The sequence below is a fragment of the Myotis yumanensis genome, unplaced genomic scaffold (assembly GCF_028538775.1).
Source record: "Myotis yumanensis isolate MYYU_CA2020_CCGP unplaced genomic scaffold, mMyoYum1.0.hap1 SCAF_22, whole genome shotgun sequence".
NCBI classification, from domain to species: Eukaryota; Metazoa; Chordata; class Mammalia; order Chiroptera; family Vespertilionidae; genus Myotis; species Myotis yumanensis.
In genome coordinates, this window is record NW_027223773.1 from 1,640,625 (window position 1) to 1,655,051 (window position 14,427).

At 45.5% G+C, this 14,427-nt stretch overlaps 1 protein-coding gene across 2 annotated transcripts in view; it reads left to right on the forward strand.

Moving 5' to 3' along the window:
* The window catches only part of DENND1B (DENN domain containing 1B), a 92,128-nt gene that overhangs the window by 47,972 nt on the left and 29,729 nt on the right, over positions 1-14,427 (forward strand). For both annotated transcript variants that reach the window (XM_070401290.1, XM_070401291.1), the window contains exons 11-13: positions 2,285-2,385; positions 5,916-5,961; positions 9,767-9,868. In XM_070401290.1, the coding sequence (XP_070257391.1) occupies positions 2,285-2,385; positions 5,916-5,961; positions 9,767-9,868 (249 nt within the window). The remainder of the gene's footprint in view (positions 1-2,284; positions 2,386-5,915; positions 5,962-9,766; positions 9,869-14,427) is intronic.

A 14,427-nucleotide genomic window follows, 5' to 3' on the forward strand; every position in this document is an offset into this window, starting at 1 on the left:
GGCGGAACCTCGGGTAATCTAGCCCCAAAATGTGATCGTCGCTGCCCTTGAAGGTTCAGGATCCAATAGGTCATGAATAACTAAAAAGCAAGAAACTCCTTCCTCTCCCTGGCTTTTAAACTGAGCTTATTCCCTGCGGGGACTTTGTTCTTCCAACCAAACTTCTTCTAAAACACGTCGTTTATTCCCCTTCGTTGGCTCGGCTCTCAGAGGAATGCAGGGACAGGATTGGTCGGGACAGTTAGCGCTGCCTTAGCGTCAGGGACAGAGCCCGCGTGCTGACCGTCGTCAGAGGTGGTGACTGCTTAGCGTTGGGGGCTCATTCTTCCGGAAGCCGGCCCAACGCGCCAGCTGCTCTTGTGCCTCATTCATCACGGCCACGGAGGATGACCCCTGGGGGCGTCGGGGACGGATCTGGGTGACGTGTACAAGCGGACTTTGGGTTCTGGGTGTGGCCCAGAAGATAAGTGACCCTGAGTACATCCCCCACCTTGAGAATGTGTTTCCTCCTCCGTTACCCTGTTCATTGTGTTTCATTTTTATTATCCTCTGGCTCAGATAACGGGAGATAAGGGAGTCCATGGTCCACAATCGCTAAATGGAAGCATTTGCATGCCTCCTAGTGGCCTATGGCGTGTTCGAATGAAGGAATTTGAAACGAGTGTTGATTGAAAGACGGCTGTCGGTGAGCTGTGAAGGCTTGCAAGGGTGAAGCGCTAAAACCCGTCAATGGTATTTATTCTAAACGGAACCAAAGTCGATCGCTTTTCACATGTCACTAATGACAAATCTAATGGGCAAAAGACAGAACACACGTGATGAAGAGGAATGTGCTTTTAATCAAAATGTGTATGTTTTTGGTTCCCAACTAGATTATCTTAATTAATTTTTTTAAAATTCTGTAGAACTACTTGGCACTTGAATATAGACAGTGCTGCTATTGAGATTGAATTGAGAGGGGAAGGGGATGGGGGAGGGAGCAGAGGGAAAAGGGGGGGGATCAATGGTGATGGAAGGAGACTCGACTTGGGGGTGGTGAACACACAATACAATACACAGATGATGGTGTAGATTTGTACCCCTGAAACCTATATGATCTTGTTAACCAGTGTCACCCCAGTATATTCAATAATAAGAAAATACTGAGCTGCTTTGTATGCATTTAATTTTTAAATTAATATGATTACTGTGTGTAAAATTTTCATTCCCTCTATAATGAAAGAGAAATGGTGGTTAATAGAAAGTCTGTGGCCCGTTTTCAGATGGTTTTATTTCTCAAATCTGATTTCCAAGCTGGGCAAAACGATTTCCTCCGTCGCCTTGGAAGGCAGACCCTAGCAACCCTTTAAAACGATGATGCATGCTGATTCATTTATTGCTGTAAACACTGGGGAAGAAGGACAACTCCCCGCTTACAGGAATGGAATTTAAAATGCACGGAAAACCACAGGGGGAGAATTCTGCTGGGGGTCCATGGGACGGAAGAAGGGGGGAGGTATCTTTACGTGAGGCGTTGAAAAGATTTAATTAGCCACTCGCCAAATCAAAACAATTAAAATGGCAATTCCCTTTGCCATCGCAGCCACGTCCGGGCAGCTGTCTTGATCCGCAGCTGGGCCCCCAAACGGGCCTCGGGAATGAGGAGCCGAAGGAGGGGATGATGATATTCCTGGCTTCCTGCGGCCCAGCTGTCAGGCGCGGCCCGCGCTGGTCAATAGTGACATCCCATGTGTCAGCGAGCAGCGTCTCTGGGTACCGCGCCCCGCGGTCCACACGCTGCGGAGGCCCCAACTGTCGGGCGGCCCGGTCCCCCGGCGCTCGGGCGGCGCAGCCCCGGCTGTCGGACCCGTGTTTCACGCTTTGGCAATTTGCCCTAACGATCTCCCTCCGGAGCCTCTCCCCCCCCCCCCCTCCACGTCTCATCTCGGAGCACGAGTCCCAGCCATGCCCAGCCGTCGGGTCCCACCGGTTCCCCTACGGCGCCCACCTGATCTTTGTGTCCATGGGCTTCGTGTTGTCCCCCAAACACTGTATTTTCAGACACTGGTCTCCCTGAGACCCCCAGGCACCTCCTAAGCTGCTGATAGGCTGTGTGTTTTCAGGGAGAGGCGCTTCCGAAATGGAAGGCGTGTTGCGTGCGGAATCAGTAGAGGTCATAGAGTGGAGGTCACGAGAGCAGTTGGGATGTGTTATGATCGTCTTGGGGAACGGGGGGGGGGCGGGGGGGGCGTGTTGTGTTTGTAGGGAGCCTGCTCCTCACTGTGTGTCCCTTTCCATCTCACAGTTGACTGCCTGCCTGCACGGATCGGCCGCGCTGCTCTACCCCATGTTCTGGCAGCACATCTACATCCCGGTGCTGCCGCCGCACCTGCTGGACTACTGCTGGTGAGCGCCCCCGCCGGCTCCCGGCGGCTCCTGGACCCGGGGTCACGTGGGAGAAAGCCCAGTTCCTCTTCCTCTTCCTCTTCCTCTTCCTTTCCTTCTTCCTCTCCTTCCTCTCCTCCTTCTTCTCCTTCTCCTTCTCCTTCTTATTCTTCTTATTCTTCTCATTCTCCTCCTCCTCCTCCTCCTCCTCCTCCTCCTCCTTTAAATATAATTTTATTGATTTCAGAGAGGGAGGGAGAGACAGAAACATCCATGATGAGAGAGAATCATGGATCGGCTGCCTCCTGTACACCCCTTACTGGGGATCGAGCTGGCACCTCTGGCCTGTGTCCTCACCGGGAATCGAACCCTCACCTCCTGGTTCCTATGTTGGCACTCACGCACTGAGCCCCGGGAAGCTTGATGTGCACATATGTGCCCGGACGCGCCGGAACCTGCTTTGGGGATTAGCGACGAGTGTGGAACACGCTTTTAAGAAGGGGCCAAGCGGCGCTTTCCTGGGGGGCCATCCCTGTCCTCCCTAAGCCAGCCCCCCCCCAGGCCTTCTTCCTGCTGTTTCCATGGTAACGGAGGGAACTTGTTTCCTGGCTTCTTCTCTGGAGTTTTCTGACTGGGTTCCAGCCCCTTCAGGAGCCTCTGGGACAAGTTCTCACGCCAGACTGTCCCCTGGCCCTGGGTGGGGGGTGCAGGGGAGATGACCAACACGTCCGAGCATCCAGGCCCCGGGGATGGGCTCAGGGGGTGGGTCAGGAGGACATAGCCGTGTCTTGAGGTCCAGCCCTCGAAGACGCGAGCTGTCTTCCATGTCAGAATTCTACGGACCCAGCTACCTTCTGGGGAGCCTGGCTTTCCCCTCTCTGCGTCCTTGCGGACGGTTCTAGTCAGACTGGTCGGCATGCAGAAGGGAGACGGGTGTCAGAGGCCACGCCTGCCATCCCATGGTTTAGATTCCACTTCAGAAATAGCAGCAGGAAGCCTGGAGAGCGGTGGGGTGTGTGCGCCCACCCTCCCAACCCCAGGGCCCTCCTCGCGCCTGGAAGGGCCTTTGCTTTCGCGCTGGGTGTCTCTGATGGCGTCGCCTGTGAGGGCCGGGATGACACCCCGTGACCGCGGGGGAACCTCACCTCGGGGTCCGCCGGTAAAGGCTCCCCAGGGTGCTGGCGCCTCCATTCACTCCCTCGTCCATTTGTACGTCCACCGTGTAGCGAGCACCCGTTTGCCAAGCTGTGCATCTGTCATGTCAGGAATAAGACTTAGCGTCTGCCCTTGCGGGGTTCCCAGATGGGAAGGAATTTACACCAACGTGCACACGCACGCACACACATGCACACGCACACACATGCACACACATGCACATGCACACACATGCACACACACGCACACACATGCACACGCACACACATGCACATGCACACACATGCACACGCACGCACACACACACACACACGCAGGGCACAGAGTAACACTAATTCTGCGAGGTGAATGTCAGAGGTGTATAAAGGGGACATGCATGGGGAACCTAGAAGTCACATAGGAGGGAGAGGTCCCCATGGCCTATCCCAGCGGTCAGCAAACTGCGGCTCACGAGCCACATGCGGCTCTTTGACCCCTTCAGTGTGGCTCTTCCACAAAATACCACGTGCGGGCGCGCACGTACAGTGCGATTGAAACTTCGTGGCCCATGCACAGAAGTCGGTATTTTGTGGAAGAGCCACACTCAAGGGGCCAAAGAGCCACATGTGGCTCGCGAGCCGAAGTTTGCTGACCACTGACCTACCCGGATGGGGAGGGGCTCCTAGGGTCATGTGACACCATCTGCCTCTTCCCCTCGATCTCCCAGTATGAGGGGGAAATGGGGAGTTTCTATTTTTCTTTTTTGTTCATCCTCACCCGAGGATATTTTCCCATTCAGTTTTGGAGAGAGTGGAAGGGAGGGAGGGAGACACAGAGAGAGACACATCCATTGGTTGCCTCCTGCACATGCCCAACCCAGGTACTCGCCCTTGACTGGAATCGAACCCGGGACCCTTCAGTCTAGGGCCGGTGCTCCATCCACTGCGCCAAACCGGCCAGGGCCGGGAGTTGCTAGTCCACGGGCATCAGTTCTGCAAGGTGACTTAGTTCTCTCCATCTATTGAACGACCCCCTGTGGTCGGTTAGCAGGTTAACAGTTCGGTACGTACACAAGGGGCGCATGTCACGTCTCAACAGAGAGGTCTTGAACCTGGGCGAGTCTGTGATGTTGGCGGAAGGGTTTCACCTGTGTGAGTCCTTACACACCCGGGAGGCGGGGCAACTCCAGCACCAAGAAAATGATAGTTGTTCTTCCTCGTTCACCCATGGCTGGTTCGCCTTTGGATCTAGGCGATGTGCCCGGTCTTCTTCCCCCAAAAGGGGCAGATTTCGCCAGCTCAGTGGTTGAGCGTTGACCCATAAACCAAGAGGTCACCGGTTCAGTCCCCAGTAGGGGGCGTGAGGAGGCAGCTGATCCATGCTTCTCTCTCATCATGGATGTTTCTGTCTCTCTCTCCCTTCCTCTTTCTGAAGTCAGTACAAACATATTGAAAAGTGTTTTATTTTTAAGTAGCTGTGTATTTGGGTATTTCCTGTCACCTTTGTAGACACCTGCCCATTCTCATGGTTTCTTGTCAAGTAGAATTTTAATTTTGCAATGTCAAGTTGAATAATTTCCTTCTTCTGTTTCATGAGGACTGTTTTTGAGTTAGTGGGGAGTCTGATGGTATGTGCTACAAAAATTATTGGATGACTTTATTCTCTGCTAGAGTATGAGACCCCCAGGGGAGTATATTCGGTCCATATTGTTTACTGTCAGACCCAAGACCCTAGACCAGGGCACCTGGTGGGCTTTCCATATTTTAATTAATATAATATTATTCTTAAACTTATTTGCATATTTTCTAATTTGTTAAAATTATTCTATTAATAAATATGTGGGATAAAAAGGAAAGGATGATATTTGAATGAAAAGACAAGGGCACATGAGTGGAAGGACAGGACAGAAATAGGATGAGGAAGAACTTTGCCCTGTGCACAGTAGGGCTCCATAAGTATTTGGCACTGACTGACTCAAAAATGTTGCTGATGTAGGGGTGAAAAAATGATATATTAAGAAAATCATAGGACTGAGGATCTAATTGGGTAACAAGAAGTACAAAAGAAATATGAATACATTTGATGATAATTTGTGATATATTTGACCTGAAGTATATGGAAAAGATTCAACTCAGGTTATGGCCTTGACCCTAATATTCTTAATCGGTAAAGTTTTTTTAAGGTATTCCGCTTATCGATTTACTTAGAAATGATTTTGTGATTTTTTTTATATAAATCAACCTTAACTTGAATCTATGAATGGCCTTTCCATTTGACTTGTATATAGAAAATAATTTAAAATACCTATACTATGCTATGTTAGAACCGTGCATTTAAATAATAATTTAAGCATGCAGAACTACGTATGTTGTTTCCGTTTTAATGAACCGTGAATGTACTGTTTTTTTTAAATTCAGCGCCCCGATGCCATACCTGATTGGAGTACATTCTAGCCTCATAGAGGTGAGTATCCGTCAGCGATAGTGATCAATTCATTCATAAAAAATCATAGTTAACACAGCTGTGCTTTGGAAGAATATCAGTTGACTAATACAGAGCAGTGACTAGTTTGATATCATACTCACATGGCCGTATTTAAAAAGGTAACATTGAAATAACGTCATTTTAATTTTTATACCAAATGAGCACCTTCAATGGTAGGAAACCCATGAAAATAGGTTACCTATGGTAATCACATGGTTAGCTTTAAATCCGGAAAACTTTTAGTTGTTAATGAACCATTATTTGGTTTCATCGTGAGTGAGACAGTACAACAGGAACGGTAGGTATGTTTTATACTCGTTGGGCACCAATTAAGTAACTTTCTCCTTAATCTATTACGAGATGATACACAAGCTCCAATTCCATTCTCATCATGTCATTATTGGCAGATTTTTTTCACCAAAATTTTAAATTTTATATAAATGTCACTATAATTAAAACGTAGGTATATCTACTTACCTGTTTTCTAGGTGAGGCTGAAGTGAGTAATTTTTCGCCTCTTAATTGGCTGCAGTTACAACGGATTTTTTTTTTAAGGAAGAATCACATATTCTCTGATTCTTTCTCAGTCAAGGCAGTTCAAGACTTGTAAACAGAGTCGTTCAAAGCCATGAAATGAATGACCTTTTAAATCTCCCTTTTAATTCTTTTTATGCAACCCTGGGTATAAAAGATGGCTAGCAGTCTCTTTTGACAGTGGAGCTCTCTTTCCAAAATAAAGGATAAGGACATTTTGTTCTTCCTGCAAAAATTAGACTTGAGGGATGAACCTAAGGCTGGCGAAGGCCTGTAAGCGATTAGGAATAAATGAGTCGAGGCCGCCAATGGGAGGGTCACGTGGACCGTGTGAGCGCACAGAGGATTCTGTAGAACATGCTTACCCTGTGGCATCTGCCAGCATCGATGCTCCTGTCCATCCACTCTAGCCTCATTGCCCGGAAGCGTCCTCTCGCGAGGATGGAGGCAGGCTGACCACCTTCCACACCTTGTGCTCTACTTTTATTATATTTCTATTGATTTCAGAAAAGAAGGGAGAGAGAGAGAGAGAGAGAGAGAAGCATCAATGATGAGAGGGAATCATGGATTGGCTGCCTCCTGCACGCCCCCCACTGGGGATGGAGCCCATAACCCAGGCATGTGCTCTGACCGGGAATCGAACCCTGACCTTTTGGTTCCTTTGTTGGGTTGATGCTCAACCATTGAGCCACACCCCAGCGGGGCTCATTTTCTTATTTTTGAAGAAAAAGGAAAGTCATCTTTTTGTATTTCCTTATTCTTTTTCCATCTAAACAAGCATGCATTTTATGATATAAGGAATATGAAAGTGGAACCATTTTATAGGCAGTATGACTCGCCACTTCTGTTTAGAAGAAACAATAGTTGAAGCCTGGTTTGGAGGGAAAACATAGGTAAAATCCTCACATGACTCCAACTTTAGAAAAAGATATTTAAATTATAGTATATCTTTAAAAATACAAAATCACTCTCATTTTAGGGGCTCTTAATGTGTTGTTTTCTTAAAATGAATACATTTCCCATCCTTTTGGGGTGAACAAAATTTAACCTCCAGCTTTTGTCGGACCTTTTAAAGCTAACAACTGCGAAAAAAGTCTACTTTTCATATTAACACTGACTTCCTTTATTCAGAGTTTATTGTTGGTGTCATCACAAAACATTTTGGGGTCACGTAGTCATTATTTTAGGCTGTTTTCATTCTTTTAAAAAAACGTATCAGGTTTGTGGATTAACTTGGCAGTTTCTGTGAAAAGGACAACTTAGAATTGAAGATGGAAATCAAAATTATGACATAGTTTTCCCTCAAAAATGCCACTCATATAAATATATTTTTGCTTATAAAATAGGTTATTTTCGTAGTTATGTCATCATTTGTAGGTAACTACATATTTATGAATGTAAACTTGTTTACAGAAATGTGTACACATGGAAAGGAAATGAGTGTATTTATAAATGTTTTTGTCATAGTATCGCTATTCTAAGTGATTCTCTGTTAATTTCTTAGAAATGGCCATGTTCTGAGTCTTACGTTAGATTTATTAGGGCTTTTACAAGATAGATTTTTAGAATCATGTGTTGCCCTGCAAGTCCATATTCCACATCGATATTATGACATTCTTAGTACAAAAGAATTCTATACTAAAAATGACCATTTCGCTAGCAAATTTAAAATTCTACCTAATATGCAGAGATTTGACATTCTAAACAAGTCAGAGAAATTTTAGTCCTGCCCAACTTTAAGACAAAGTAATTGATCTGGCCAATTTAAGATTTACAGTATTTCATATTTCTCAAAAATGGCTATTATTTTGGAATGTCACTTTAAAAATATGATGCTGAAGTTAATTGACCTATTGCTAGTTGACCTATACATTATGGAGTTCTGAGTTGGTGGATAAATTTTATTAATGAACACCTTATTTGCATTAGGGAATAAGATTAGGTGCTATCATTTATTAAAGACCGATAGAATTATATGATTTAAGTATACATATTAAGTTAAATAGGAAACAAACTGTAAATATTTCCTTTCTTTAAGGAAAAATTTGATGAAATTCTAATTCACAATTATTTGTACACATATTGAGATAATTTGGCCAATTGACTAAGCTGTCAAACAAATAAATAAGTCAACTGGTTAATCTGATAGGCTATGAAATCTGATCTTTTATATTGAAATTCATGTGATAAATACTAAGAATGACTTCCATATTACTTCCCTCTCTGTCTTTTTTTTTTTAATTTGACTTTGTCATCATCATAAACTTACACCAAATCGAAGTGGAAATATAGAGAAAACATTGACTGCTATAAACTTTGGTTGGCTTATCTTAGACCTACATTATGATTTATGCTAAAAAAAAAAAAAAAAAATAGGTATAGGACCGGACCCACGTTCCTGTATCAAAGACCGAAATCCAGTTGACCAAATTGAAAGAAGATAACTTTTCACAGTTCAACATAACCGTGCCCACTTTGTAAGTCTTTGTCGTGAGATAGCTTTGGCAGCTAAATCATGGTCATTATCTCCAAACCGCATCAGTACGTTGAGATGAGCAAACATGTTAGTTAAGCATTTTCAGCCCAACCTTTTCGAATGGTCGGATAGGAACTATTTTTCCTCATAAAGCAAAGTTTTTTTGCATTCTTTTTATGATGCAGGACTTTCCCTTAATTCTTCCCCCAGACCCGTGGTCGGCAAACTGCGGCTCGCGAGCCACATGCGGCTCTTTGGCCCCTTGAGTGTGGCTCTTCCTAAGCCAGTGATGGCGAACCTTTTGAGCTCGGCGTGTCAGCATTTTGAAAAACCCTAACTTCACTCTGGTGCTGTGTCCCATAGAGAAATTTTTTGATCTTTGCAACCATAGGAAAACAAAGACTTATATTTTTGATATTTCTTTTATATATTTAAATGCCATTTAACAAAGAAAAATCAACCCAAAAAATGAGTTCGCGCCTCACCTCTGACACGCGTGTCACAGGTTCACCATCACTGTCCTAAGCCTTAGGAGGACCCTAATGAAGTGAATGACAGTGTACCTACCTATAGAGTTTAAGTTTAAAAAATTTGGCTCTCAAAAGAAATTTCAGTCGTTGTACTGTTGATATTTGGCTCTGTGGACTGATGAGTTTGCCGACCGCTGGCCCAGACTCATGCCTTAAGAGACTTTTCCCTCCATTTCCAAGCTCGGCAGATTTTGGAGGGCCGATGCGCTGAGCTGTCTCATTGATCACCGTGTGTTTTCAACAGAGGGTGAGGAACAGATCGCTGGAGGACGTGGTGATGTTAAACGTGGACACGAACACTTTGGAATCACCGTTCCACGACTTGGACAACCTCCCCGGTGATGTGGTGAGTCCGGGAGCGCCCTTGGTGGCGCCAATGGATCCGTATACCCATGGCTTCTCCTGCGTCCCGAGTTCCCGAGAGCGAGTCCCCCCACTTTCATAAGATCAAGGGGCCGCGCGTGTGCGGGGCATCCGTGCGGGGCTGCGTGTCCTATGTTTCCCTCCTTGGCAGCTGGGGAGACGCGGGACCATAATTAAAAAGCCGGGCGCCTTCATTAGGCAGCGTTTCTTGAAACGGGCGCCTCTCCCTCTCATCTTCATCATTATCTTACAAAGTAGGCATTTCTGTCTGCCTGGTGGCATGTCTTGCCAAAGAACGAGAGAGAGAGAGAGAGTTTTTGAAGGAAAGAGAAGGGAGCCAATTACCGGCGACGCGTCCCCGCCACCTGCCAGCGCCGCTCCTTCTAATTAATGATCCGATGGCCCCGGTCAGTCTCATCAGAAATGCGGGGACCGGCGGGGTCAGCAAATGCTGCCTTTGGTCCCCCTCGACGTTCCTGAAACATTTATTTGTTTTCCCTAAATTATTTCGGTTTGCGTGTTTCATCTTCCCGGGCCTGCTGGGGGCGGCGGGGAGGGAAACCCACACCGTGCGGCAGCCCGGGCCCCGAGACTCGCCGGCTTGGGATTCTGTTTTGTAAATTAAACTGCAGGCCCGGCTCGTCATAAAAGACATCCGAGCCTTTTGAAATGACGAAAACTGTCTCTGGTCGGGGAAGGCTGATGAATTAAGTGCCGGCTCTCTCCTGGTCTTTGATCTCGCAGAGGGTGTGTGTGTGTGTGTGTGTGTGTGTGTGTGTACGACACGTGTGTGTCTACAGCTTATAACGGGGTAGATTCTGTATTCCATGTTAAATAGCCTCCAAAAGTACATTTTATGGCCTTGGTATTTCTGATGACAGGGCCAAAAAAAAAAAAAAATGCAGGCTGGGATTGTTTCTGAATAGTGGTTGAAAAATATCTTTATAACACAGTCGTAGGTTAAAAAAAATACTGCTCCCCTCCCCCTCTTTTTTTTAAATTCATTCTTTTCAGAGGTATTAAAATCGGAGAAGAAACAAAACCTCCAGAATATTTTTTCTTTCCTGTAATATGGCAAGTATTTTGAAATCAGGATTAGCGAGTTTGAAAAATGGAATTTAAAAAATGTCATACTCAAAAAAAAATAATTCAGTGAAACTAAACCTGATTGTGTTTATGGCTAGTGATAGGAAAATAGGATATTTTAAGTCCACATCAGGTTATTTATGGGTATAAATAAATAACCTCGAATGCTTGCTGACCTTGAAGCAAATGAAATCGAACCTCTTTATCTTGCCATTGAGGCTACGTACGAACAAATCCACACCCCACTCAGTGCAGAATTTTATTATGTTTTGAGCTCATTATAATTAGATTGCCTCATTATAGAAATTTTGCAGAAGCTGCTAGAAATGATTAGAGTTATTCATTTGGAAATCCATCAAAGTATCCTTCACTGGATAGAGAAATAATTACGAAAACAAAGCCCCAACTTTTAAGAATGTCTTCCTTATGTGCATGTATTCCCTGCTCTTAATACTCTAAGGAGAAAGGATTGTTTATTTTTTTTTTTTAAAAAAGGAGGAAGAAGAGGGAGAAAAATGAGAAAGAAATCAATGTGTTTTTTTTTTTGTGTGTGTGTGTGTGTGTCCTAATAAAATTTTTATTCACTTCAACGATGCCTCGTTCTTTCTTTGAGGAAAAGAATCTTTAACGGTAATTGTTTTGATGGATGATTCTTTTTTAAGTAAAGAAGTAGTACTTCCCTAGGAGAATTAGCTTGATATGAAAACATCGAGTTAAATACGAGGAGTTAACCAATATTCACACAATGTACAAGGACACGAGGGACCATCTTATAGCCACAGTTAACTAGGCATAAGTGGAACAGTGAAAAATATTGCTAAGAAGGCCATTGCGAGGTGGTGTAGACAGAAATATGTGTGTGTGTGTGTGAAGCTAAGGGCCAGGGACTTACAAATATGAAGAAAGAAGAAATTGAAAGAGCTCCCAGGTAGCGCTAGGGCTGTGACCGCGAGCCTGCGGTGTTTGAGGTCCTACTCATTGTCTTAAAAACATTTCAGAGGATGCTTAACCATCTCTCGCCCGTTTAGCTGCATCCTCCGCTTTCAGGAGGACAGGATCAGGTCTCAAGCCCTATGGCCTGTCACTGTCCGTGTTTTCAGTGATGTCAAAAATCATCCTGGCTTCTGTATGTGACGGGAGCTCGTAAACCAGACCCGAAGCCCGAAACCTAGGACGCCTGGCCTTGTTTGGTTGTTTAATAAATTAACTGATAGTTCAGCGGGGGCCTTTTAAAACCGTGCAGCGGGCCCTTAAATTGCGCTCCGGGTCCGGAAGGCCCCGGGCCCATGTGCTCCCGATTAGGTGCCCGCCTGCCCAGTGGCCGCGCTGGCCCCGGGTCAGTGGTCACAGTTGTCCTGAATTACCCGTCTTTTTTCCCGGGGACCCTCTGCTGCGTCGCACGCTGTAATCTTCTTAATGGCTTCATTCCAATATTCACACATAATATTGGAGATTTATGGACTGTGAGAAATAGGACCCTGCCAGTAGCAGTTCCGTTACTCAAGGAATTCAAAATTGGAGAAATAAATCAGGGCCAGGCGTCCGGCGACCCTTTGTGTCCCTTAAGGGGGTCGGGGCGGGGGGGGGGGGGAGAAACTCCCGTTCTGTCTTCTGACACGAACACTTGTTTTTCGATTTCATCATTTCACTACAGATTTGGGGTGCTTAAAGCAAACGGAGCGCAGGTTGGATTGGGAGTGATTTTAACGCTATTGATTATTACGCGGGGTCGCTTTTAAAAGCTGGGGGTCCATTCAGAGAGGCTGTCGCCGTGTTGGCCTGTGAGGACACGGTGATTTTAGTTTTTTTTAATTTTTGTGTGTGATTTTATTTTTTTATTGGCTGTGCCAACTATGGAGACTTTCAAACAGATGTAGTTTGAGTGTTTGGAAATTGAAAAAAAGGCCACGTTAGGGGTAGAAATAATACCATTTGAGGTTCGTGTTACTGTGTTATGTTCTGAAGCGAGGGGTGGGAGAAGAACCGGTCTGATGAAACAGAACATGTGAAATCTCAAATGAGGTCACTTCAGTTTAAGAAAATGCACTATGGAGGCACCTCCCCTGCGCCTCCCCCCACCCCCCAATTCCAAATATCAACACACATTTCGTGTCAATTATGCACTCACTTAAAATACTGTATGTCTAAGCTATTACTGCGCGTTGTAATTTTTATCGTCATTGACACTTGGACAAGTACCTTGCACTGTGGTTATTATTTCAGAAATAAATAGGGCGACCCGCCTGCTGGGAAATGAAGCGAATTAGAATCACGACGAGATGCAGGAAATCCGTCTCCAGGGGACTGTTAAGATAAAACCACGGTCAGCTCGATCTTGTACCTGAAAGCAGGTTAGCGTGGGCATCTGACAGTTACGTGCGTCGGAATGTCCATCACTAGGCAGGTGGATTTGGACCTCTATTGCGTCCCTGTCTTTCATTTTAACGCAGTAAATCGTAAATAATAACAATAATAATATACTCTGAGACAGGCCAGGTCTCCTGTTTTGAAGACGAAGGCGCAGAGACGGTGCCGTTCATGGTGTTTTTAGAGCTTTAGGTGATACGGGTTTGGACCCTCGGATTCATGCCTTACACCCCAGACCGCGGTCCCTCTCCCATAACCGTGACTCCCGGGGCCAGGGGTTAACGCTTCTAGGATTCCATATCCAAGCTTCTCTCCTTTCCAATCTTGTTACGGACACGTCACGATGGCCTGTTGGAGGTAAATTCGGATTTTCTGCACTGTCTGAACCACGCATTCTCATCTGGCCTGTAGCCCTATTGGAAAATGATTTCCTGTGTCATATAAGGAGGGTGCATAGAAAATAGGTACGTGTAAGAGTCCTCGTGCGGTTCGCTGGGAACCACGGTGCGTTCTGTACAGGACGGGTACGTGTGTGTGAAGTGCCTGTCGTTTCGGAAACACTGAAGAGGCCTTGACATAAAATGAGTCGTTTAAAATCCCGGGCATCTCCCCTCGAGGCTCTCAGCTGCCCCTGAAGGAACAGGTTGATGTTTTTATTGTGACACAAAGAAAACGCACCCTAGCCGGTGTGGCTCAGTGCATTGATCTGAACTGGTTCGATTCCCGGTCCAGGGCGCATCTCCAGGTTTCGAGCCTGGTCCCCAATAGGGGGCGTGCAGGAGGCAGCCGGTCCATGATTCTCTCTCATCATGGATGTTTCTGTTTCTCTCTCCCTCTTCCTTCCTCTCTGAAATCAATTTAAAAAAATATTTAAAAAAAGAAAGGCATGAATTGTTCTCAGTCACCAAAAACCATGAAAAGACTAAAGAGCTAGAAGCAACAACAACAACGCTGACTTTACATAAATTGTTTAGATAGTTGCATTCGAGCGAGTTAATTAATGTGGGAATAAGTTTGGGAAAGAATGGGCTTTTTCAAAGAGTGTTTTAAATGAGCTTTTTTTTAAAAAAAAAAACAATAAGTAGATAA